The sequence below is a fragment of the Cariama cristata genome, unplaced genomic scaffold (genome assembly GCF_000690535.1).
Source record: "Cariama cristata isolate BGI_N322 unplaced genomic scaffold, ASM69053v1 Scaffold45649, whole genome shotgun sequence".
Lineage (NCBI taxonomy): Eukaryota > Metazoa > Chordata > Aves > Cariamiformes > Cariamidae > Cariama > Cariama cristata.
Genome location: NW_009634938.1, coordinates 3,689 through 31,069, shown reverse-complemented (window position 1 = coordinate 31,069; position 27,381 = coordinate 3,689). Strand labels below are relative to the sequence as shown.

At 35.9% G+C, this 27,381-nt stretch overlaps 1 protein-coding gene across 1 annotated transcript; it reads left to right on the top strand.

The window, feature by feature from the left end:
• Positions 1-792: 792 nt before the first annotated feature.
• Positions 793-27,381, top strand: JAK2 (Janus kinase 2; the record flags this gene model as incomplete). Its single annotated transcript, XM_009707307.1, has 17 exons — positions 793-950; positions 2,413-2,524; positions 4,203-4,389; positions 5,841-5,968; positions 6,507-6,641; positions 8,184-8,271; positions 10,124-10,251; positions 11,063-11,201; positions 12,522-12,673; positions 13,722-13,872; positions 14,549-14,685; positions 15,903-16,092; positions 16,963-17,087; positions 21,497-21,669; positions 22,847-22,964; positions 24,771-24,884; positions 27,095-27,381. Coding segments are annotated over 17 exons (2,343 nt in total), but the record flags the coding sequence as incomplete, so codon positions are not given.

Genomic DNA, 27,381 nt, shown 5'->3' with positions numbered 1-27,381 from the left:
CCTGATCCTCTGATTGTCCTGCAAATATAGATAATTACATAAAAATAGGCTATTTTCTTTTATTGGTGGGATAAATATGTTGTTACGGATGGATTTAATTTTGCCCTGCTCTTACCTGTTCAATGTATTCTGCATAGACCTTTTCCACATTTTTCTTTGACCACATTATTTTTCTCCCTGCTTCCATTCATTGTACCTCTCTTCATAGCAGTTTAAGGTCAGCTTCTGTCTATGATCCAGCTCAGGATGCCAGCTTTTGCTGAATACTGCTTAAATTTTCAGGCAGGTACTTTTCTACAGATTTTTCTTTGCTACTTGAAGGCAGCTCCATAAATCTTTGATAAGCAAAGGCTTTCCTCTAGGAAAAAAAAATAACACTATGTTGCCAGTGCAGTAGATGTCTGCTGTGCTGAGTTGTATCTACTCAGTTTTTCCCTTTCAAATGTTCCTTCTTGTCAGCATTAGTCTGGTGTTTCATATATTTTGAGTAAGTGGTTTTTTTATGGCAGATTTGTTTGGTTTGGGTTTAATTTTGAACACTGATGATTGCTTACAAGTTTTGGGTGGCACCAGGAAGGTAGGACTATACAAACAGTAGTTAAAAACTACTTTTATATCTTTATATCTTTTTATCTTTAATGTATGCATATATTTATATGTTTTATATCATTACCGTATCCAGGAATTTTGTCTTGCTTATTAAAAATTGAAATTCTGTCTTTTTCTCTTCCCCCTTCTTCCTCTCTCCACATCACCCCCTCCCTCCACCCTTCTGCCCTGGGAATTTAACAGGAGGCTGAATTTCAGTCATTAAGAGAAGCTCTCTCCTTTGTATCATTAATTGATGGATATTACAGATTAACTGCGGATGCCCACCATTATCTCTGTAAAGAAGTAGCACCACCATCAGTCCTTGAAAATATCCAAAGCAACTGCCATGGACCAATTTTGTAAGCAATTTTTTAGCAATATAACAAGGTGATACTGTTTTTGAAAGATGAACTTCGGTTGACCATGAACCATGATGGACATCTTGAAATGTTTATTTATTCTATTTATGTAGCATAAAGTGCTTTACATTTTTCCTCTTTTTTTTCACTTTGCAAAGTACAATGCCTTCTTGATGTATTACAAAAAATAAATGAGAAGGAGCTGGTTTTTATTTTCTTCCCTTAGAATTCTGTTTTTCTTTGAGTGAGACAGGCAGGAAAGTCGTGATGCTGATTTTACACAATTATAATTACTACCATGACAGCAACATACAGTGTCATAGACACAGGAGCTCATGTTTACACTGCAGCCTCTAGCAGTTATATTACCTGAGTTGCCAAGGGGGAAAAGGGAAATTCAGGTAACACCCTCTTCATTATTTGAGCAAGGATTGCAGTAAACTGCTAGCCATATAAATTGGAGGACTTGTTTGTTTTTAAGGAATGCTGCCTCCTTGTTTGTTTTCTTTGTTGTTTTGGTGGGTTTTCTTTTTATGGAGGAAGAACGTAGTACCTTCATTGAGTTTTTTTTCTTTAATTTTTTTAATAGTTCATACAGTATTTTTTATTGTTTGCAGAGGGACACGTGGGATCGTAGAAATGTTTTATTAGGCAGAATAAAATGAGTATTTGCTTTACTATAGAAAGCTTGGAACCTGATATATGCAACATATGTTGCATGAAACTAGCAGTGTCTGCTCAGCTAATACAGAATAGTTCTGTAAATTTCCCAATGACAGAAAGAGGATAGGTGCTATAACCTTGAAAAGAGTTGAAGGAGGAGAGGGATGGAGACCTATACAGTTCTAATGACATTTCTTGCACTAATGACTAATGCTGTATATTGACCTTTATTTAGGGCAGTTTAGAAGGATGTGCAATGAGTCTGAACATTTCCAAGCCATTCTGTTCCTCCTTCTCTGAGAAGAATAGACATAGTCAGTTAGCAAGGCTTGTTTAAGGGGAAATTGGTTCTTGTAGTACCAAACGATGTTTTGTTTCAACTCCTCTTTCTCTTTAGCCCTTTCTCAAGTTAAACCCACTTGTTTCACCCATACAAATATTTTGCTAATTTTAGCCTATTTATTAGGCAGTTTTATTACAGCTTCTTTCATAATGGATGTTGAAAATCATATCATAAACCCAGGGGAATATACCTTTTTAGGCTGTAAGATTTCTCATCAAATAAATAATTGTGCTGTTTTCAGTATGAAGAATTTTTAATGTACTGCTCTCTATATAAGCAGCCACCCTGACTATTGGAAAATAAAGGGACAAAAGGATTAACTTAAAGGAAGCTATAAAAAATTGAGAGTTTAAATTGTTGTTGTATTAGATATCGGATAATAGTGCTCATTGGCTAATCTTTGATGTTCCTGGATTTTGAGATTATGCAATATTAAACGTTTTCTTTTTACTATAGCATGGACTTTGCTATCAGTAAACTGAAGAAAGCGGGTAATCAGACTGGTTTCTACGTTCTTCGTTGCAGTCCTAAAGATTTTAAAAAATACTTCCTCACCTTTGCTATAGAGGTTTGTATTCTGCTTTAGATAGTACCTGTATAGTCTTTATTGCATTACAATAATGAGCCTGGGACGTTCAGTAAATTATTCTGAATTTTCCGTTCAGAATGTTTGTCTGAGGTGTATATTCTATAGCTACTTCTGTCAGATTGGCCAACTTTCAGGGTCTTGTGAGAAATATCGAAGTACTTGCATGGTAAAGAACAGCTGATGACATGCCTAGGAGAACAAGAGGGATGGAGGGAATAGAGCCTGAGAGTTCTCAGGATGGTGACATAGCTCTTGGGACTGTAGTAAATGTTTAGGTGGTGGAGCAGTTTGGGATTATTTTTTCTTTCTTTAAAGTTTGGGGGTTTTTTAGTTGGATTTTTTTCCTGGGATTTCCTCCCAGCACCTCTCCTCCCCCATCCCTAATAGGGTTTGGTTAGACTGAGTATACAGCCCCTGGTGTTTGGAGAGTCTCTCTTTCACAGGTTCTTTTGGATTTGGGTCCTCTCCCCATCTCCAGTGCTGGGCCAGCCAGATTATTTGGCAGCTGTTACGTCAATCCAGATCTCCTGCTGGATATCTGGTACTAGCTAGAGTGGGAGCTACCCTTGAAATGCCTGCAGTTCTCATGCAGTTAAAGAACCAGATGTACCTCTTCTCTGTCAGATGGCAGTTAGTGATAAAACGATACTTTAATATTGCTGTTATGTAACTGCACCATCTTGTTCCAAGGATGAGCTTTTCTTTAATTTAATTAAACAGAACTACCTTTGGGTTTATAACGATGGAAAGTAATAGGTGGGTTTTCTTGCTGGTTTGTAACGAGCTAGCAAGTTCATTCAAGTCAGAGATACTTACATCTCTGAAAATGACAAAATAATGTTGATGTGTGGTTGGAGAAGTAAACAGCCATTTTAAGATCAATTTCACAAAAATTTTATGTCCAGTGAGGGAAGTGTGTTTGATAGGGAATTTTTTAGACTAAGAGATCAGTCCCTGAGCAAGCTTAAAGTTCAAGAGTCAAGCTTGTGAGTTAAGCCTGCCATTAAGTGACCTAGCCACATTTTTAATTGTTCTGAGTCTTTCTGGACAAGATGTTAGAAAGATTTTGAGAGTCAGAATTTGTTGAAACATTTTCCGCAGTGTTGACATGAAGGACCATGAAAGAACTGTAAGAGCTCCTCTTGTTTAAAAACGTTTAATGGGATTTTTTCTAGACTCACTGTAAAAATAATTCAGTGCCTATTGAAAATCTGTGCTAGGAACTAATTGCTTAGAACTGTACTGTAGACAACAGAAAAACAGAAATACAGCTGAGATCTCCAGATGCTTGTCAAAAGAACACGGAACATGAGCATTTGGGCCATTGCTTCTAATAAAATTTTGTTTTGATATTACCCCATGTAAGGGTGAAGAAGCTTTCATTACTAGCTCTGAAGGATTTTTCCTGGCATCCATTACCTGTTTTCTCAGCTCCATCTTTGCAGATTTGATAACATATGTTTTTCTTAGCTTCAACATGCTAATTTCAGTGATGGGAGTAGAATCATGTATTACATAGTGAGAATAAAATACCGAATTATGGTAATATTTTGCTGAATCATTCTTTCTTTAATTAGTAGAGTGGTATACATTTAAATAAGCTTTCAAATACTAAATATTGGCCAATTTTATTTTTAATGGAAAAAAATCTCTGCAGCGTGAGAATACCACTGATTATAAGCACTGCTTAATTACGAAGAATGAGAATGGAGAATACAATCTTAGTGGAACCAAGAAGAGTTTTGGTAATCTTAAGGATCTGTTGACCTGTTACCAGACAGAAACTGTCCGTTCAGACAGCATAATTTTCCAGTTCATCAAGTGCTGTCCTCCAAAACCAAAAGGTAAGAGAAAGATTATTTCTAAACAGAAGAGTTTCCAACTTCTAGATTAAAGATTTAAAAATAAGTTAACATTAAATGACTCTCAGGTAGGTAGATATATATGTTTGTGTGGGAGGTTTTAAATTTCACTGACCTATTTGTTCATCTTCTTGGTCATAGCTTTCAGTCCTACTGTCTGCCAAATTTTACTTTGTTATAAGACCGTCTTCGAGAAAGAATCATGGTAGCCAGTTTCAAGAATAGATGCAAAACTGATTTCTTAATTGCAGTGGATAGTGTGCAGCAGCATTTCTTTTTCAATCAAGTGTTTTCATGTCTTGAGAAGGAAAGAGCTACTAAATATATAATTTTTCACTGAGAATAGTTCCATAAACAATGGAACCAACAATACCACTGAATTTCTTTCATTGTTTGTTGATGTCGTAGCTGAATTATGCCAAGGCTGCAGTGTGATATCAACTTCTTTTTAACACTGAAAAATACAGATGCAATAAAGCTTCTACCTGAGGAGTGGATTTTTTTTGAACTTACATGGAACGTTTTTGCCTAGCTTTGGTATTCATAGTATCTTTCTCCTTTATGAATTCTGTTAATGTCTGCACTTTTTGCTTATTATAAGTAGTACTACTTGCAGTTAATATTGGTTAGTCTTTATCCAAGTCCCTCTTTAAACGAAAACTTGAGAGAACAGACTATTTGATACCAGTCTTACCTCTCTCAAATTTGATTTAAATTAGCCAATAGATTCAAAAGCTTAGAAAAGATTTGACAAGTACATTTGCATATTTCAGAGAATAATTTTGTAAACTTATTTCCTTTGAAACCAAAAATATATGTGTATTAGAATTATAAATTATTGAATAAATATAATTGCACATGCATGCACGCATATACACACAAGTATGTACCTATCAACTTTAGTTTTACTAACAGACCCGCTCTACTTCATGGAGAGCCTTTTTTCAAAATCACTCAAAGAATAGTTACTCCAGTAAACATAAGGCAATGAGGATCAGTAAAGTGCTGCTGGGGCAAAAATATGTAAAAGCTTTAAAGAGGCATCAGAAAGCTATGCATATCTTTAACAGAATGACTTCGTAATATAAAAGAAGGTGACTTACATCCTCTTTTTCCGTCTTTGATTGTTATTACAAATACACCAGAAGTTAAAATGTGAAAGGAGGCAGGAATATTTTCAGAATGTTTGTCAAAAGTAGAAGTACTGAAGAAGCTTAAAATAGCTGAGTGAACCTAAATGCTTTTTCTGATTAGAAAAAAAATCAGACTTTGAACTTGTTTAATGAAATGCTGTGTGGCTTTTTGGATGAACTGGTTTCAATGTGGTATCTTCTTTTTGTTGGATTAACAGCTTTGCGTTAATAATCCTTCTGAAATAATATTGGTTTATATTTTACAAATTTACTTTGTTTTTCTTTTCCTCACCCTCCCAGATAAATCAAATCTCCTGGTCTTCAGAAGCAATAGTGTTTCTGATGTACCTTCATCACCTACGCTACAGAGACACAATAATGTCAACCAGATGGTCTTTCACAAAATCCGGAATGAGGACTTGATATTCGTAAGTCCATTAGTTGCTTCTTCCACTGCAGATGGTTGTTTTACTGCACAGTAAGTTTTAAAAAACTCAGTATGTGTTTAAAAGAGCCTTATCTGAACTAGGAGATTTTGCTGTAATCTTTCGTTAGAGTTGTGAGAAAAAAGATTTCTTTTTAAATTTTCCATCAATACAAAGAATTGTTTTGTTGTTTGTTTTTTTTTTAAAAGAAGTGTCCTTTTGACCGCAATAGCAGTTGTTTTATTTATTTCTAGGGATGTCTAAATACATGTTTAACAGCAATTCCTTCCTCTCTGGTTCTTGCAGAAGTTATTTTCTGAGATCCTTGAGGAATCAGTAAAAAATAAGCAAAGATTTAAGCTGTTTCTCATGTAGTTGCTTCCTTGTCCCCTCAGTCTGACTCTAGAGGTGTGCTAGCTGTAAAGATTTGCATATGCATTACTTAAGGTGGTTGTTTAAGAGATCTTTTGCAAAACAGGATTAGATTTGTGATTTTTTAATTATTTTTTTTCTCCCCATCTGTATCCTTCCTTTCTTTTAGGAGGAGAGTCTTGGACAGGGCACGTTTACTAAGATTTTCAAAGGTATAAGGAAAGAAGTGGGAGACTATGGGCAGCTCCATCAAACTGAAGTTCTCTTAAAGGTGCTGGATAAAGTGCATAGAAACTACTCTGAGGTTGGTGTGTTTATTGACTGCTATGTAACTTTTATCTGTGCTAAGTGAGCATTACTTTTCTTGCAATAAACAAGTAGTTGTTATATGATAGAGAGTTGTATGTTGAATCAAGCTCATTCTTGGCCTTGTGAGACTGGGAGGATGGGTTTGAGACTGCCTTTGGGAAGTACACCCATGTACTTTATTTCCCCTCTCCCCACCACCTGTCAGAGAATTCAGAGCTGTCCCACTGAGAGCCAGAGAACAATTTCTTTGTACAAGTACCACAGGACAGGTGATATGGCCACCGAATTGCCTTTACCAGTAAATTCATTATGTACAGATGGGGCCAACATTTATGGAAAATTACTTTCTTTTTTCACCTTCAGTGTTTTGGAGTCACACTCATTCTCCAGTAACATGAACATTTCACATAAAGGCATTAAAAATCAGAAGTATTTATGTATGAGAAACACTTCTCATTTGTAGAATCATGCATATTCACTTAGACTTTTCACTATTTGGGTGAAGCTGTGAGCAAAACTGAAATACCTTTGTGCGAAAACTAATACACTGGTAATGTAATTTAATTTTAAAGATGTGGTAGTGTTTAATATATTAATGTAACTTTATATGACTGTTTATTTTGATGATATAACTGTATCAAATTCCTAATTAATCTAGCTGTATTTACAGCAAGCCAAGAGAACCAGTCCATTGTATACTGACTTTTTCAATTACTTAGGACAGATCTATATGAAAATGTAAGCAAAAAAGGAAAAGACATTTTGGATAGCTAATATTCATAAGCAATGTAGGCATAAACTTTGGACAGTTGAAAACAACAAAGAAATTATAGCCTATATTTTAATTTTAATAAACTGGATAATATACTTTCTAAAGTTAAGTGAAAATCAGTTACTAAAAGGACTAAGAGTACAGAAATGCAAATACAGTCACCTGAAGGAAAATGTGCTAATTTTTACCTTATTTTGTTGGGTGAATAATCAAGCAAATGTAGTTGGAGATGCCACTGCCAAGAATAATAAAAAAAAAAACACTACAAAACTAAAAGCATCTGAAACCTTCCTGACAAGGTTAGGTAGGGTCTCACAGTAGTGGATGAGTGATATAATACTTCTTGTCTTTTAACTGAATAATGTGCTAGGAAGAAATAAATTGGAAACGGAATAGTGCATTATGAAAGAATAAATTGGAAGCTGAATAGAATAGTGCAACATGAATTTGTCTGCAGTTCTCTTCCATGTCAGTTAACTAAAGTAAAGATTCTTTTTGAAATGTTGAGATACACCTGCCTGCAGGAAAAGAGATTGCTAACCTCTCTGGAATGTGGATTATGAGTTTTTTTGAAAAAACCCCAAACCTAAAACAACTACAAGTAGTATAAAATACGTTATACAGGGTCTTTGCAATGCGATGGAAGTTGAAATGTTTTTTAAGATGTACATGCTTTTAATAAACTTACTAGAAATCATGTATTGTTTTGGAGTTTTGTTTTCACTGATATTTATTCTCTCTCAATCTCTCTCTCCTTCCTCAAAGTCCTTCTTTGAGGCAGCAAGTATGATGAGCCAGCTTTCCTACAAGCATTTGGTGTTAAATTATGGAGTCTGCGTATGTGGAGAGGAGAGTAAGTAGAAATTAATTATCTTTTTGTACTAATTTTATACAGCTGTCATTAGAGTTTACCATTAGGTCTGGGTAAAAGCTGGGGAAAAAAACCCAAAACAAACCCTGTCACACTAGCTGAACACCCAATACATGTTCACCTTGCAGTAGTATTAGTCTTGGTGTCTGAGAGCTAGTTAATATGGTGATAACAAAGAAAATGGAAAAAGGGTGTAAATACAGTCAATGTGAAGAGTAACCTCTGTAAATTACTCAGTCATGCCTGTTCTGTGTGAAAATCTCACTTTTCCAAAGTTCTGCTGAATTTCTGAAAGAATGTTTGAAATGCCAGAAAAATTGCACCTCTACATTGTATCAACAATCAATTGTATCAGTAAGCTAGAAAGGGAAGTGTTTGGCTACCCAAGAAAACCTTAGTTTACTGTGATTAGAAGCTGCCACCCTTTCCCACCCATGTGCTGACTGTGTAAGCACAGATCCAGCTTTGAGAAGTTTGGTTTAGAGGTCCCATTCTGAAAACATGAGGTCCCATTATTTCAACAAAAACACTACAAAATGTTAACAAAGGTAAAATCTTTGCTTTGTCTACAGAAGTAGAATGTGTTTTCAGTTTAACTTACTACATTTTGACTATGTTTTAATAGGGTTTTTTAAGAACCTCGGAAATCTATTTATAACATCTTGTAATGAAATCTTAATTTTGGATGGTTTTTGTATGGTTATATGTGCTATCTTTGAATATGTGCTGCTGGGTCTCACTTTGGCAGTTTTTCCTCCTCATTTCAGTCTTTGGGCAGAAATATCAGTTTGCCCTAAACCCATTTTTTTCCTCTGTGATTAGAAATTTGTAACAAAAGGAAGCAGTTTATTACTGTATAAGCAATTTATGTAGATAGTTACCTGCATTAAGAGAGAAGGAATTTGCAAAAGGGAGAGTGGATTCTGTATCAGGAGTTGCTTCTCTTAGGAAGCTGAAAAAGGCACACCACCGTGTTTGGCCAAGAACCTATTATGCCAGTTTCTTCAGAAAAACACCCATGAGGGTTGGGGGTTTTTTCCTTGTTTATTCATTGTACTGTACACAGGGACTATATATAAAATTTCAGGTAGATCAAGTGTATAATTTTAAAAAAATTATCTAAAGGTGTTTATTGTTACTTATTTCTCCTTTAGATCACAGTTGCCGTCTATAGATACTTCTGTTTCATCTTGCAGCTGAAAGCGAGAGTTCAGTCATGCAATTTGAAATTGTTGTATTGAAACTGATGAAAAGTGTGCAGTACTATGAAGTGGATCTTGTTTCTTGGGTTTTTTGCTGGATAGCTCCATGGAGGCATATGTCATATATATACACAAATTTTTTTTAGTGCAAATATTAGTCTGTGTTCAAGAAGAGCATCTTTTGTCAGCAAAGCATTGTATTTTTCACTAAGAGTATAGGTTGTAAATGACTATGAAGTTAATGACTTGAACGTTATTCGACTCACTACATTGATAAATGCTGTACTCTACTATGCTTTATCAGAAGTTATGTTAGTTATTGTGCCTTTCAAGTAAAGGTGGAAGGATGCTCACTGGATTTGTTAAGGTGGAAACCTATTCTGTAAAAGCTATTAAATCTAGTAATTTTGCATTTGAGAAGAAATTAGGTGAACTTCTACACCCTGAAGAAGTATAAAGAACATAGAATATTCATGGCAATACTCAGATGTCATACAGCTTCAAATTTATAGTTAGTTCACCAACAAGGTATCAAGGAAAGGGATGGGTAGTATTAGAGTAATGAATCTGACCTGAAATTCCATTATTTGTTGTTGGTTTTAATTGTTACTCTTTTTACTATTTTAAATCAGACATCCTTGTACAAGAATATGTAAAATTTGGATCCTTGGACACATATTTGAAAAAGAACAAAAATGTTATCAATATCTTGTGGAAGCTGGAAGTAGCCAAACAGTTGGCATTAGCCATGCATTTTCTGGTAAGTAGTTTATTCTTCAGTTTTGTTAATGGCTGAATTCAAGAGTTTCAGGCCAATATATGTAGAATGGCTGAGCTATTACCCTACTTCTTGAAACTCTCGAGGGTATTTGAAAATAGTCTGGGTGTATAGCAGATAGTTCCTGGATAGCCAAGGACAGACCTTTGTATCTTGCACAAAGTGTAATTGAATTTCCCATTCTTTTTTAATGCTTTAGGTTTTAACATGAAATAAAAACACATTTCTGGTAAAAGTTCTTCTTTCCCTCCCCTGTCCCCCACCCCGGGTATCAGTCCTTCCTGGTTTTCCCACCTCAGCTCATGATACTGAACATAAACTATTTCCTAGTAGTGTTAGTAGTTAACCACTGGGAAGGGAAAACATTGTGCTGTTCAAACCTCTAGTGCATTATTTTTTGTGCATTATGTCCCAACCTTACAGTCTGTTTAAGTCAACCTAAAGGCCTTTATTCAAGACAGGATATGTGATTAGATGAATCTTCCCTTTAACAGAGTTTAAATGTTCTTATATTCATTTTAAATGGATCATACTGATAGATCAGTATTCTTGTGAGTTAACATACATGAAATAGATTTAAACTCGAAACTTTAGGTAGATAAATGAATGAAAATTGGCTAGAAACTATAACTCTGAGAGAAACTGATGAAATGTCTGAGATTTGGTCAACTTAATCTATGATCATTATTTTCTTTGCTGATGTTTCCCTCATGCTGTGAAGTACTGGTTTTTAAATACCTCTTGAACCATAAGATTTTTTGTCAGTATGTGAAAGATGCATTTCTGTTCATAGGAGGATAAAGGCCTTGTTCATGGGAATGTCTGTGCAAAAAACATGTTACTTATCAGAGAGGAAGACAGAAAATCTGGAAACCTTCCATTTATAAAACTGAGTGATCCTGGCATCAGTATTACAGTTTTGCCAAGAGACAGTAAGTCTTTATTGTAAGCTTTCTTGTTTAATGCTTCTGACTTGAAAAATAAGTTTGGGGTTTGTTTTTTTTCTGACCACCATCTAAGGTACTTCTGTTACAGTAAGTTCCTTCATCCATCTGTCACTTTAAAATAATCTCTGCAGTTCTAGTCAGCAGTTTTGAGTGTATCTTCTTTATCAGCAAATAGCTACAAGGAATAAAACCACAATTCTCCATTGTGTGAGGTGTTTTTTCCTGCTATTCTCATTTTCAACTTTTTTTCCACTGGTAGTACAATTAACATGCTATAATGTAGCATCAGTAAGTCCCTTGTATCTGCAGGTAGCTGCTGGACTTAGTATCTTATTATTGATCAAGATTAAATTGTTGTATTTTATATCTTGAAGAAGATTTCAGAACTGAAAGTAAAGGTGCTTTTGAAAATGCTGCCTGGCAGTTGAAAATCATCTTCAGTGCATTTCTTGGTGAATTCGTGAAGCCACCTGATGATGCTAAAAATACTGGATTATCGTCTGCCATTGAGGCTGTTCTAATGTTTTATAAACAGCAAAATTAATTAAATTAAAAGAAATTAAAAGTTTGTGCAAGATTGTTATGCTAATGAAACTGAAGTAACTGTACTATTCTTTATCTAGTCTTTTTAATCATTTTGGGAGAATGAACACACTTTATACTTGGTAATTTTATACATGCCAAAAGAAATAACGCATCTAAGACACTATAAGCAATGCAGTGTGATTATTTTCCAATAAACTGTTTAAACTCTCCCTTTTTAAATGTGAAGCCTACATTAATCTTACGAAAACTCGTTTTAAGGAGCTCTAAATCTACATCAGTACAATACCATCTTTTAATTTGTTACTACAATGAGAATCAAATGTTTAAAAATCAAAGAGTATGAAATTCCTTGTTATGGTGGCTTTTGCTGTGCCATAATGTGCCAACCACTAGCAAAGTACTTTTTACTCTTTGCCATCTAGTTCCTTTGTGGTAGCTACTAAATCTTGGTAACACTGGGGGAAATACAGAAATCAGAGTAACAATATAATGTGGAAATTATGTTAAGGCAGTTTTATAACACTAGGCTTATTTTACAATAAAACTAATGGTCCTCCACTCTGATTCATAAATACTACTTTTGTACACATTCTGTAGCTTTTTTTTTTTAGGCAGGAACAAAAACTTGGAAAGGTATTAAAAGTACATTGCAGAATGAAATACCTATGAATACTAAAGTAATTTTTGCTAAATCATATATGTTACAGAATTTTCTTATTATACATCTTAACATGATGTTTCCTTTGCATGATTGCACAGTTCTTCTTGAGAGAATACCATGGGTTCCACCTGAATGTATTGAGAATCCCAAACAATTAAGCCTGGCCACAGACAAATGGAGTTTTGGTACTACTTTGTGGGAAATCTGCAGTGGAGGAGACAAACCTCTGAGTGCACTGGATTCTTCAAGAGTAAGTATTACTGGGTCTGCAGTCATAACAGTTCTTCGAACACTTCTAATTTAAAACATCTGCTGTTGTAACTATATTAGCATGTAAAGTGGTGTGGCCTGTGACCACTGTAGCAAAAGGAGACTTTTACTGATAGATAATGATCAGAAGTGATGATTTGGGGTTTGTTTTTCTGTTGTTTGTTTTGATTTTTATGGGGACAAAGTACAGCCTTGCCAGTTCATGTTTCTCTTGCTTTGTTGCAACAGTGTATCACTTTAGAGTAAAAGTATTCCTAACAATGTATATGGATTTTAATTGACATTATTCTAGGAATTTAAAATCTTAAATACTGTAAGACTTTGTGTGTTGCAGACAATTCTACTGTTTTAGCTAAACCAGAAATGTTAACTTTGTCTCAACTAGGAGCAGGGGCTGGAGGGGAAACACGTTCCATAAAAGTAGTATTTCTTATGTATTTGCTTCCTTAGTTGGAAGCAAAAAGATTATTCCTTTACTATGCTACAAAAAAAATTTGTAGTATTATTTTTATAAAGGGACTGTTACATTCTCACAAAGCCTGATCTGATTTTTCAGGTGTTGTAATCAGCTCTTGAAATAAGCTCCAAGGTCTACCTGGACCTAGCTTATAGATACCTGAGTATTTCAGAAGTTGCCTTCCTCTGCTGTACTAATCTACATTCTTTCATAATACTCATGAAGCTTTTTCCAACTGGAGGAGCTCAGCCAGCTCACAGGTGGATAGTATTTTCTGCTGGACCAATACAGTTGAGGTTTTATGAAATTACTAGTAAAGGAGACACCATCTTGCTCTTATTTTCATATCTTCCACCCGTAACTCACTGGGAATTTCTGAACAGATTACTCTAAATTATGCCAGTCTTGCTACATGATCAGCCTTGGCTTTTGACATAAATTGGTCAGGTCTATGTTCAGTGAGATAACGAGTCTGGGTTGAGAGCTGTAATTTTTGGCTGCTCTGAATGTTAAGGCTTCTGCAGCTCTTCACAGTTGTGTATTAAAATGGCTTTTATCTATTTAATTCCAGAAACTACAGTTTTATGAAGATAGGCACCAGCTTCCTGCCCCCAACTGGACAGAACTAGCAAACCTTATAAACAATTGCATGGATTATGAGCCAGATTTCAGGCCTTCATTTAGAGCAATTATACGTGACTTGAACAGTTTGTTCACTCCAGGTGAGTCTGTGATACAACAAGAATACACTAGACAAAAAGAACCTTCAGTTTCATTTGATGCCTTTCTTGTTGGTACATTGACCTACAACGACTCTCCAAAGCAACCCTGGAAATCTAAGTTCGTAAGGATGCTATGCTACTGCTTTTTAGTTTGATTTAAAAGATAACACATTAAAAGTTAGCATTATGATTCAAAGCAGTTTCCGGTTTAATTAATGTCTATCCCAAACATTCTAGTCTTTTAACCAAATATGTTAGGTTTGTGACTGTCTTTCTTTTTTCTCTCAATAAAATAAATGGGTATCTTCAAGTGAAAGATGCATGTTATCACAAGCCCTTGTGAAGTTTACATTCATCCCCTCTGCAGTAGTAGAGTTGTTGTACAATAGTTGCTAAATTTGAGGTACAATAAGCCTGCAAAAAAGAAAACTGGGAAATTAAAACAAGAATTGTTATGAGTCAAGACACGTTATTTGGCTTTTTTGTAATACATCTTTGTCTTTGACTGCAAATTACTATATAGAAATTAAGGTGGTGGCTGAAATTCTATTGAGCTTGGAGTATGCCAAGCAAAGGCAGAACATACTGTGATTGTATTAAGTTTCTTCATTATCCTATTCACTTCTCTGTGTCTCCTATTCCCTTTCTCTCTTCCCTTCTTCCTCCTGCCCCTCAGATTACGAGCTATTGACAGAAAGTGATATGTTGCCAAATATGAGAATTGGAGCGCTTGGATTTTCTGGTGCTTTTGAAGATCGGGACCCAACACAATTTGAAGAAAGACATCTTAAGTTTTTACAGCAACTTGGCAAGGTAGGATGTTTCAAAATTCTCTAATTGCCTAGGAGAGAACGGTCTTCCAATGGCCCCACATATACATTATTTACATTGAAACTTCTGTTACAGAAATTAATAATTTCAGTCATATCTGACCACAATCTGCAGTTTCTTTTAGATCTTTTTTCAGTTTCACAAGAACATTAGATAGAAGAAAGATAGCTGACCTCTGCAGTGAATCCAGTCACACCAAAAGTCACAAATATTTTTCAGTAATGCAGAGCTGCATCTGACATAATCTTAGGGTTTTTTTGGTTGGTTTTTGGTTTGTTTTTTTCAGTATACTTGATATTCACAATATACTTGGTGTTCATGTAAAAATGCTCCAGGGCAGTCTTGCATAGAACTAGTGGAGTTGGGGTTTTTTTGTGCATGCATATTCTGAGAAGTCTGAATATGCAGTCCCTAAATTCAGTAACGTCTTTGAGATATATGTAGGCCTTGAAGTTTTTAGGCTTTAGAAATCAGCATTTGGTTACTAGTTTTGCAAGTCATTGCGTCCTGGCTCTGTGAAAGTGTGCCTAGATGGATGACCAAGTGCAGCTGGTGGATCTTCACCAAGTACCATTTTTGGTTCCTTATGTTTTTTGTTTTTTATTGACATGATAGCTATATATTCCTTTGACTCCAAGTCCTACTGAAAGCAAGCCTGAAAGGAAAGTAGCAGAACTACTTCTGTTTGCAGGTGGTTGGTTGTTGACTGTAAATAGTAGCATAGCACAGGGAGAGGAACAGAGTGGTAAGTGATGTCTGCATAAAGGAAGAGAATGAAAATACAAACAGAGAAAGGGAAGAAGGTAGAACATTGTAACAAATGGGTGAAGAACCACCAAGAAACAGAGGAGAATTAAGCACCAAGAGGAACCTAAATGAATGGATGTGCAGGAAAAGGAATATGCCAGCTGGCAGCTTGGAAAATCTGTGGAAGAAGTGGGAGAAAATGAATGGATACCCCCCTCTCTCCTTGTCGTCGTTTTCTCCCATGTTATTTGCTTCCTTTCATACAACGTGTTTCTTACTCTTACAGATCTGTTACCTGTGATACTGCACCCTTTTTTCTCTAGAGTGATTTTGTAGAATTGTGGTCACCTTAATGCTAATACAATGAGCACTGAGGTAGTATGAACAAGGACTAAGAAAGAGACAATGATGTGGACTTGTTTTTAATTCAAGCATTTCCATTTGTGGTCTAGGGAAATTTTGGCAGTGTTGAGATGTGCCGGTACGACCCACTGCAGGATAACACTGGGGAGGTGGTGGCTGTGAAAAAGCTGCAACATAGCACAGAAGAGCACCTTCGGGACTTTGAAAGAGAAATCGAAATCCTTAAATCTCTGCAGCATGATAACATTGTTAAGTACAAAGGAGTATGCTACAGTGCAGGTATGTGCTATATTGAATACACCTTCAGGTGTACACTGAAGTATGCATACTGAGAAATTCAAGGAGGTGAGCGTTTCTGAAAGTCACTGACTTGTCCTAACTTTACCAGGACTTAGAGAGTACAAATCAAAGGAAGTAGGGTCTGTCATATACTAATTCTCAGTACAAGGTGGACATTTTATTCAGTCAGTTCATTGGATAATTTGATTGATTTAGAGAAAGTAACATTTTGACTAGTTATTAGTTTCTTTATCTCAAAGCATGAAAGTCTTCCTAAAAAAGCATTTAAAGTGGGAAAATGCAAACATCTTGTAACTGTTGTTGTTTTTTGCTCAATGTAATGTCCCAGAGTGGATATTACAACTTCTTTTACAGCCTATACGGTAAAAGACTAGACAGGAAAATGTTTCAGAAACGGATGTGTTTGAGTGAGGTGTTGATGCTGTTGAAGTTGAAGAATGAAAGCATGGGTTCTGCCTAGGATCTTGCTGTAAAATGAAAAATCTTCAGTTCAAAGTCAAATTGAGTTTCTAAAGGTGGTAAAATTGCTGACCAGTTGATGTCAGTTGCCATTCTGAGTTTAATCTCAACAGTAAGGAGGAATTACATAAACACAGATATACACATGCTCTGTATATCAATATCCCCAGTATTGTTGTGTTTAAATAAATGGCATTTCCTGAACAAATGCAGTTAACTAATATACAAAAAAATCGTATAGTGATGTCCATATAATAAATTAGGTTTTTTGGTATTAAGACTATATTCTGTTATTTTTATTAATAGGGATTTGTAAATATTTATACTTCAAAACCTGTCATTGGAAAATGACAGAAAAATTAAGTGTATTTTTTGTTGTTATTGTAAAAGGTCGTAGGAATCTGAGATTAATTATGGAATATTTACCGTATGGAAGTTTACGAGATTATCTGCAGAAACACAAGGAGAGGCTGGACCACAAGAAGCTTTTGCTGTATGCATCTCAGATATGCAAGGTAGGAAATTTCAGATGATTGATATCTTTCATCAAATTTTTGTCTTTTTGGCCTTATCTCATTTGTCTCAAAACAACCATCATTGGTTGTTTTGGTATATCTTTTATAATACTGTTGGGCTGCTAGCATGATATAACCCTGAAAAAGTAGCAATACGTATTCATGTACTCAAGAACTGGACAAACTTCTGAGTGTCTTAACACAGGATGCTGAGACTGGCCTGTTTGCTGACTGAAGCAGAATATACTCCATTTATTTTTGTTTATTTTATAGTTTGGTTAGCTTATATTTCATTCAGAAGAATTAAAACCTCTTTTCTCCCTAATGAGTGCTGAAATAAAATTTTGCAGGTAGCAAACTGTTCATGACATACTGTAAGTGATTTTTCAGAACTTGGACCTTCAGGTATATAACCGGTGTAACAGCAGGTATATGTTTAAGAATTTAAACTATAAATAATATTAACTTATTTAGCAGAAAGAGCAAAGATATATGATTTCTGTGTGAAGAACTAGAGGCCATAGAAGTGCCCAAAGCTATAATAAATTATTTGCTCATCATAATGGTTGGTATTGAACATCCTTCATAAAATTCTGAAAAGGGGGGCAAGCATCTGATCTTTATTGTGGTATCTCATTTCCTCAGAAAGAGGGCTTATGCCTATCCTAGTTTTATTCTGTTATTACGCTTGAGATATAAGACACTATGGACACTTTAGATTTAGTTGCATGTTCAGTAGTTTGGGGAAAGGAAAAAAAAAAGAGGGGAAGAGGCAGGAGGAAAAGAGAAAAGAGAAGGAAACAGAAAAAGGACACTCCCACACACACCTCCTCAAGACATGTACCAGAAATATTTCTAAATTCCTTTCCTCAATACCCACATCAAAGACATGGAAACAATAGGTTACTTAAAATTGGTCAGTGTCCTTCAGGGTATGTAGCCCACAGGTATTCTTCTGTCTGGTAATTGTGCCCTGCCACATCAGAGCAGAAGACTTTCCTTCTCCAATACCTGCAGAAAAGGCCTGACAAGAATCAGGCAGGAGAGTCTCTGCCAGATGTGAGATCTTCTCCAGGCATTCATTTCACCTGGTAAACAGACCTTGATAGTTCCCTGGTTGAAACTGGACTGACTCAGTAAACCTTTTAGCTACTGAACCTGGGGCATGTAGAGAAGGATGCTGCATGCATCTTTAGCAGCTGATCTGACCTATTCATGTGCGTCACTGAAGCAAGGCTAGGTCGGTGGTCTCCAGCAAAAAGTCCTTGATGGGCAAGCAATGTGCAGTGAGGTTGGAAAACAGCAAATGCTCACGAGTCTGTGGCAAGTGTCAGTCTTTTCACAGAGAGGAAGGATTGAACATGTGACCATCTGATCAAAGGGGGTTAAAAAGCCTTCTCATCTGTGTCTCCAAAATGAGAAGTCATTCACTAGTAACAGGTGTAAGAAATTATCTCAGTATTATTTCTGCAACAAAATAACTGTTGCTATCAGTGCTGGTAAGTCACTGAAAACAATCTTCCTTCAATCAAAGTGCTGTAAGAGTTTAACGCTTAGCACCACCTAAGAGGATGGCAACAGTGAATCTTTCATAGAATAAAGATGCAACAGGGATTTTTGAACATGCAAAGGCTGCAGCCACTTACCTGTTTTATTCCATGGCCATCTCAGCCTATGACCTGAAGGGTTGTAACGTGCCTGCCCTGTTCACTCTGCAAGCATCACAGCTTCTTATGATACATAAGTCTTCAAGCCTTATCCAAAGCTTTATCCAAAGCCTGAAGCAAAAACAGTAACAACATATTTCAGGACCCTGGTCTCTAAGACAGAGGTATCTGATAGGAGGACTGGAAGGTGGATTTTGGCCTTTGGAGGCAGTGCAAGTATGGCAGGAAACTTTGGAAAAAGAACTGTATTCAGAAGGTACAAAGAAAAAAGTTCTTAATGTGTGTGTGTACATACACATATATAAAAGGAGCATCGAAATACTACAGGTCCTCAGGATGGTGATGAAAAATCAAAATAGCAGATAAAATAACTGCTTTGTAAGTACCAAGCACCAAACACGAGGAAGGGAGGTAGAATATGCCTTCTGCAGATACTTGTTGGAAAACATCGTGCTTTCATATGACAAAGCATCCACACACAGAGTATGAGAATGTGGGAAGTCTGCATATAGGACTTGCTCTTAAAGAAGTATCTTTTCTTCACTTGTAAGGGGAGTAAAGTCTAAGAATTACAGTGTATGTGTCTAGCTTTGCCCTGTTGTTGCTGTGTGACCTGCAAAGCAGAGGTTATATTGATCTCTTTAGGATTTCACTCTAATCTGCAGCATTCTGTTACTTCAGAACAACTTAACTGAGTGAGTAGCTAATATTATGAAAATAGAATCTGTATGCTTTTCCTTCTTCTTTTAGCTGTTTTTGCTTCTCTTGCAATGTTTCCTCTTTCAGCATCTCACATCTTTACTTTCTGCTGTGCATTTCTGTCACTCTCTTATTTGGGGTTTTTTAATCAAAAATCTTTCTTCCTCTGCCTTACTGCTCTTCTCTTAAATGTATGAGAGAAATGAAGGCATGCCTATATCTGAGGGTTAAGATGAATGTTCTGTGTTTTGGTTACTTTCTGCTATACTGGGAAAGGGTTCTTGACTTAAAGGTGATATTTTTTATGCATATCTCCTGTGCATACTGTGAAAAGCAGCGTTTTCAGAGATGCTATTTGCTAGTGGTGATATTTCTGTAGATGCAAATTAGCGCAGCTGTCATCTGGTGCAGCTTGTGCCATTAGCTTGTGTCTGGTGGTAAGCAACAGGACTTTATATTCAACTTTAAAGAATCTCAACAATAGAATGGCAGATAAGGAAGTTAACTTCTCCATGCATCTCATTTTTGGGATATGTTCTTTTTTACTCTTTTGGCCCTGCATTTTGTTAATGCTGGCTGATAGAAGAGGCTAAGAATAACTTTATTTTTTCCATCTCTTGAAGTGCTTCAGATGTCCTTGCTGGAAAGCCCAGCTTTAATGATAGAAACATTTGAAATCACATAATTAAACTCAGCTCAATTGTTAGAGTACTGCCAGAGGATTATGATTTCCACTTAGAATTTGCATGATTTCAATTAAGTATCTCTCTTAGAATAGGTATTTTCCAAGCCAACAGAAAAATTACTATCATCAGAGAAACTTCAGGACTGTTTTCAGTACAGCGTGTAGTAGTAATAAAAAGTTATAGCATTTACATAGACTGGTTGTATCAGAAATGCAGGAGTCTCACTTTGAAAAAGCTATGTTTGGTATTTTTGGATAAGCAGTGGATAAGCAGGTAATAAAGAACAGGGCATTTTTGAATGGTTTTGGAATGGATGTGACTAAGCAGCAATGCCACCTAGCTGTGCCAGGACGTAACAAGGGTCTGAGAGGAAGGTTAGACTTTGGAGTCAAACTATTTCTGAGGCTTCTCACTTAAAAAAATAGAGAGAAGGAAATCTTTTGGCATTAATAGTATAATACTGATGTCAAGAACGTTTGAGTTCAGTGATGCTCTTAGTATAATTGCTTTTCAGTTGTGTTGAAGGAGTGAGATACTTTCTTATGAAACTCTGAAACTGACAGCTTGCTTTGTGTTTCCTTTCACGTACGGGTCACATATCTCTTGACCTTGTGCAGAGTCAACTTCTGTTCACTGTTTATTGCTGTGTAAGCAAGACCTTCTTTTTTTAGGAATGCCACTACACACACTGGCTTCTTCCACATTTCATTGTTAGCAAAAAGAATGACGTGCACTGGTAAGAAGGGATCAGCAGCAGCAAAAGGCAACATGGCTTAGGAGCAATGTTTTGTTACAGCAATCCATGGAAATATAACAATAAGCAGAACTGTGTTGGTGAATAATGGTCCTTACAGAATAAAAACAAGACACATACATAGGTGGGCATACAATCAGAGAATAGTTGTCAAATTCAAACAATCATAATATAAAGTTTCATAAAGAAATCAGGAAAGCAGATGTACAAAGTGAAGAAAAAAGATTAAATGAAATGAGTAAACGGAACAGTCTTCTCATTTGCCCTGGATTGTGTAGCTTAGCTTAAATTTTGTTTTCCTTCTGTCTATCAATGACAAACTGCATTTGGCCACAGAAATAGCTGTAACAGCTATCCAGCTACATAATCAAAAAACCACTTGGCTCTGGCAGGTGCTCAGTCTGTCTCCCTTCAGGTAAGGGTAGTCCCTGCACTTGGAAGAAGTAACTCCTCAGAGAAGACAAGTGTTCAAGCACACTGATTTTGGTAACAAATCTGTGTTTGGTTTTAACTTTGAGGTTAATTCATCCTTTTAGGGAAAGTCCTGCTACTTAATGGTAAAAGTAACTGTTTTTCTATTGTGTTTGTGCACTTGACGCCTAGGGCATGGAGTATCTGGGTACAAAAAGATACGTTCACCGGGATTTGGCAACAAGAAATATCTTGGTGGAGAATGAGAACAGAGTTAAAATTGGAGATTTTGGATTGACAAAAGTCTTGCCACAAGACAAAGAATACTACAAAGTAAAAGAACCTGGTGAAAGCCCTATATTTTGGTAAGTCTTCTTTTGGTACATGAAATCATGGCACATTTTCATTTTTTGCAGTTTCAGCCAATTGTTTTGCATATTGTGTAATTTTTAAGTGCAAACTCTGAGTCAGTTGCCCAGCATTGTGAAAGTCGCGTGCACAATGTTTGACTTTACAGAACAGCATGTAGGACTTCTCAATGTATTTTCCAAAAAACACCACCTAAAAATTACCAAAATATTTAAAAGAAGTATTATGCAACAGGAAAGATATTCAAAGATGAAAGAAATCTAAAAGGGCCCATTCCTGAGGATGCTTTCAAAGTTCTGGGCCTTTCGGTTCTCCAGACACTGGTTGTTTGTATCTTCTAGCTGAGATCTGTTGGATAGACCTAGATGTCTATATTTGACATTGAGCTTCCCAAGAAGGTCTAAGTTACTCCAAAATGCAGTAATGTTCCAACGAGCTGCACTTGTCTTGGAAGGGAAAGAACACTCTGTGTAGCCTCTGGGAGACTGAAGGATTATGAAAGGGAAATTGGTAGACCTTATTCAACATGGAAAATATATACCTCAGTTCTATTCTGTAAAGACATAGAAATATCTTAGAAAATATGCTGGCAAATAGCTGTGATAAAAACCATTTTATATCCCTGATAGCAAAAGAAAATGCCATTCCATACATGTGATTTTAGTCTGTATTTTAGTCTACCTTAGGCACTGTAAAAATGTCCTATCTAAAGGATAAAAAAATACAAAATAGCATCTTAGCAGATGTTATTAGGAGCTGTAAGATTTAAGTGCAGAAGTACCTGGGTCACAGTTCAAGGCTTACTGAAAGTGATGGAAGGATGCTTACTGGCTATAATTAAGTCTTTCTTTCCAGGCCTTATGACATAAAAATCTTGTTTCCTCGCACTATAGATAAGAAAAATATCTCCAGCTTTGTTGGGAAAAAAACAAACTTGGATATAGTTGTCAGTAACTGTTTAAGATGGCTTGTGTTTTCAATACCAATTAACTATTATTAAAATAATAGTTACTAGGAAAGGTAGTGGAAGGAAATGAGAATGTGCTAGTGCCTATGAACAAAGAACACTTATTCATGGGGAAAAAAAAAAATCAGTCTTATTAAAAGAAATACCTTCAAAACCAAAAAGACACATACTACACAGAACAATATTCCTTTTGCCATTTGTTGCAGGTATGCTCCAGAATCCCTGACAGAAAGCAAATTTTCTGTGGCTTCGGATGTGTGGAGTTTTGGTGTGGTCTTGTATGAACTCTTCACGTATATTGACAAGAGCAAAAGCCCACCAGCTGTAAGTACATAGTTAATGGTTCTCAGAGGGGGTTTTTTGTTTATTTAAATTTTTGAAAATATATAGTTTGTTCCTGTACCTAAATAGGTTGATACTTACTGATCCTTTCTGGAGATACCTTGGTGTTTATGAAGCAGCATCCAATCAGAAGCAGAAACATGCTAAAAAATGTTAGTATGAAGCCACAAGAAGGAAAGGAGATTTGAAAATTATCTGATAGTCTGTGCAGATCTTATCCATCGTGTAACTCCTAACTGTTTGGAAAAAGATTTTAAAATCTGTCATTATAGATTGTTCTTTCTCGTCCTTTGTGGAGAGTAATCCCAAATGCAACTGTTTCATTGCAACATGGCATGTGTTTTTAATGCTATTAAGGCTGAGCCAAACAAATACGTAAACATTAAGTTGATTTAAATAGGGTAACTTAAAGTTATTTTGTTATGTTACCAGAACCCAAGTTAGTAAGTTATTAAAGTTCAAAAAAGAAAGGGAGTGGCTTTTTGCAGACTGTTGACAGGCACCTTTAAAGACAAATTTACAGTGGACAGAGAAAAATACTACTTGTATACTGCGTCACAATTCCCCAATTAGAAATAAGATTCACAATCTTAATTATACCTTGCAGTCTTCTGCAGGCATAACAGAGGAGAGTTGAGCTTTGTACATTTACTGGAGCTGTCCTCACCTTTGGCCAGTTTCTCAGTCCCAGCAAGTGTAGTTTTGAGAGCTGAACAATGGTGATAGACAAAAATGCACTTGGAAGGTCTCTGCATTGACCTCAGTGGACCTATTAGTACTTTGATACAATGACTAAGCTATCAAGGAAGAACTCTCGAGGCAGGCAGGGGCAGCTCTTCCTGCATAATAACATAAACATTACAGACACCTGGAGTTCTTCTTCCAGAAGGATTATAAAATGGAAAGTGGTAGCGTAAGTCATGGGCTTAGGTGGAATATACTTTGAATAAACCAACTCTACATGTGTGTTCACCACTTCATCAGGTTGGTTGTCCTATTGATATGTACCAAGAAAAACTCATTTTACCAGTTAGCCAAAGCAGTCTGTTTAACTGTCATAGTCTTTACAATTATACATTGTTTCCCCAACTTTGGCTGCGTGCACATTCTGCCAACAGTTGTTTCACATTTCTATGTCAAGGATCATTAAAGAAATTTATGTAGCATTGGAGGAAAAATAATTCCTTTATGTTGTGCTTAGAAATTCTTTTCGGTTAATAGTAATTCTATTTCTTTTGATCTCTGGCAATCTGAGTGAGATTTTAATCTACTTTTTTGGGTTATGTTGATTTTTGGATAGCAAGATTTATCTGAGCCATTTTTGCTGGCTTTAATTATGCTACTGTTTCTGGCCTGTACTTACCGATTAATCCTGTTAATCTTTTTTTTTAATACATCAGTATGATACTATCTGTTTGCTGTTTGATGGGTTTTCAGAGCATCAAGATCTTGTTTTAATGTTTCAGGGAGCTCTTTAGAATTAACTGTGAGGTTTATCCTTTTTAAACTATTTAATCATCAGATGATGATCAACATTTTTTAAGAAGATTTTTCACTTATTGCTTTAAATTATATATGTATCATCCTATTTTTATCCGCACAGACACAAAAAATCATTATTGATATAGTCTCTGGACTTGTAATTTATAATTTTATCATTGTCATATACTATTCTATTTATTCTTATTATTATTTATTCTTGCTATAAAGAATTTTCCTTTGGTAAGAATATTGCAGCATCTTTTTTTCCTTTAAAAATTATTTATGACAGTCAACCTTCTGTTTCAGGAATTCATGCGCATGATTGGCAATGACAAACAAGGGCAGATGATTGTATTTCATTTGATAGAGCTTTTGAAGAATAATGGACGGCTACCAAGACCAGATGGATGCCCTGATGAGGTGCAGTATTGTATTAATATGTTTCTATAGTCTGAAAGGTGCTCAGTCAGGGTCAGTACCTGGTAAATGAAACCTTGTGTTTCATTCTGCTTGGATTACTGAAGTATATGTACAAGCAGAATGGCTGTGCTGTTATATTATCAGTTGCATGATGAGTATAACCACATTTCTTTTCTGATTTTTTAGATTACGTTCCCTCAGGAGCCTAGAATGTAGTCTTTCTAAATATATGAAGTAGGACTATTATGACTGACTGCTGTACTGGGGCACTCAGACTTCTATTTCAAAAATATAAATTTATTAAGGCACTGAGATTAGTATATAGAACTTATTCCATGGAGGTCCCATATAGAGGTTCTTGTTCAAAGCTGTGAACTGTGGATTCTCTTGAAGTCTGTAACATTTAGCAGAAGTATCTTAATATCTACATAAGGTTTTTCACATTCAGTTCCAAGATTTAAAGAACTCCTTATCTTGACTATTTTCCTTCTCTTGCTCTTCCTTCCACAAGCATAGGAATACCAAAGTTTATCATGTACATTATTCACTGTCAAGCATTCTCAGCCAAGAGCTACCTGCAGACTGTAGGCACAGTTAAGTACATGAATCGGATTTTGTGTGTTCAGGGCCTTCAGATTTGTATTCATGTTCTTTGTAGATGCTGAAGTGTACATGTGTGTAAAGGCATCCTCAAAACATACAAATTAATACAGTGTTCTTTTGGTTTTGCTAATACTCCAGATGTTTTAAATAATACTTTCATACTACTTCTTCTAAGTCTTGTAGTTCTCTCTTCTTCAGGGCAGGGTGTACTTCAGCTTGAGTCAAACTCGTAGGGCTGCGTAGGTGAATCAATAGGGAAAGGATGCAAGTGAAATAATTATGCTTTTTAACATAACTTCCAGCTTGGATCAATTGCTGCATTCCTTTAAAATCAAGCACACTTGGCAATAAGTGAAGAAATAGTCCATTCAAAACAGGAGACAGAGAGGAGATCAGGGTCAAGTGGTCCAGCAGAGAAGAGAAAGAATGGTACAGGTGGGGCAGGGAAGCCATGATGGAAGAAAGAGCCTCTAGAGAATCAAAATAGAAGTCTCTGAAGTAACCTTTCTTGCATTATATATGTAGAGTACATCAATTGTTGAATTGCAAAGGTTTGGCTTTTTGTAGATAACCTGAATGTCACATGTGTAAGATAATACATAATCTATTTTACTGAAACTGTATCCAAACTTATACAGAGGTTTCAATGTCTGACATTTCTTCAGATACCAAAGCAAGATGGAAATGTCTCTCTTGTCAGAAACTGTGCTTTTCTCATTTTGATCCTAAAATGCCAGTCATCACAGATAATAAATCTTCCAGGTGTCTGTAGCTTACAAGCTGCTTAAGACTTGAGTCTAAAGCCACTTGGTAAATGCAGCAGTTTCAGATGTGTTGAAAAATAAAGAACTGATGCTACTTTTTTTTCCTGGTAGCTGTGCATATTGTTCTTAAGCAACATGTAAAAAATTGTTGGAAATATGAGAAGTTGGTAATAATGATCTGGGTTAAATTAGTGAGAAGAGTACAGGTGAAGAGTTTGGCGAGTTATTTTGTGACCAGGTTTGGGAAAAGAGAAAAACGGCCAAATGCCTGTTGTAATGGAAACCTCCTCCAAAAATTATTTCAATCTACTTCTACTAGAAGTGATTCAGTTTGCACAGTAACTTTTCTGGCTTATTTCTGATTATATATGAAGAATAATTAGGAATTTAATATACAATTGTGGAGAAGTGTACGTTAACATTGATGGGGAAGCTTAATTTAGAATTGCTGTCTTTATAAATCTGATTTTTGGTCAGACTTGTGTTTAAAATGACAAATGCTTTACTTTTGAGCTTTCCAAAAAATAAGAGCAAGAAAGAAGATAAAAACTGAGCAAAATAACGTGTCTTAAAAGTTTAAAGAACTAGCTGAGTGAATTTCAATACTAACTTAAAAAAAAGTCTCCTTTTATAAAAAGGGCTTTTGCAGAGCTAGTTATCCTCACTTCGTGCTGTCATTGGGATCAAGCAGATACCTATTGGTATGGCAGTTGGTTTAGGCACACTCTTGTGCCACTGTTGCTTGGAAGCATAAGATTAAGTTGGATGTTCTTTGGACCACTTCAGAGTAACTATTTGTAGGATCTGTTTACCTACTACTTATTTTCTTTGTTTCTTCTCCAGATTTATGCAATCATGAAAGAATGCTGGAACAATAATGTTACCCAGCGCCCTACCTTTAGGGATCTTGCTCAGCGAGTGGATCATATAAGGGACAACATGGGTGGATGAGAAAACTGTCCCTCCTTCAGAGGATATGTTGGAATGCAGAACAAAATGTCCTTGGTCTGCTGTGTATAATTGACATATGTGCACATGTGCATCTTACCTTTACTGGAAGTAAAATCTATGTGGCAAACACCCTATCTCAATCTGCATACTGAGGAATCCTGCTGGTTTTCTTTATCAGG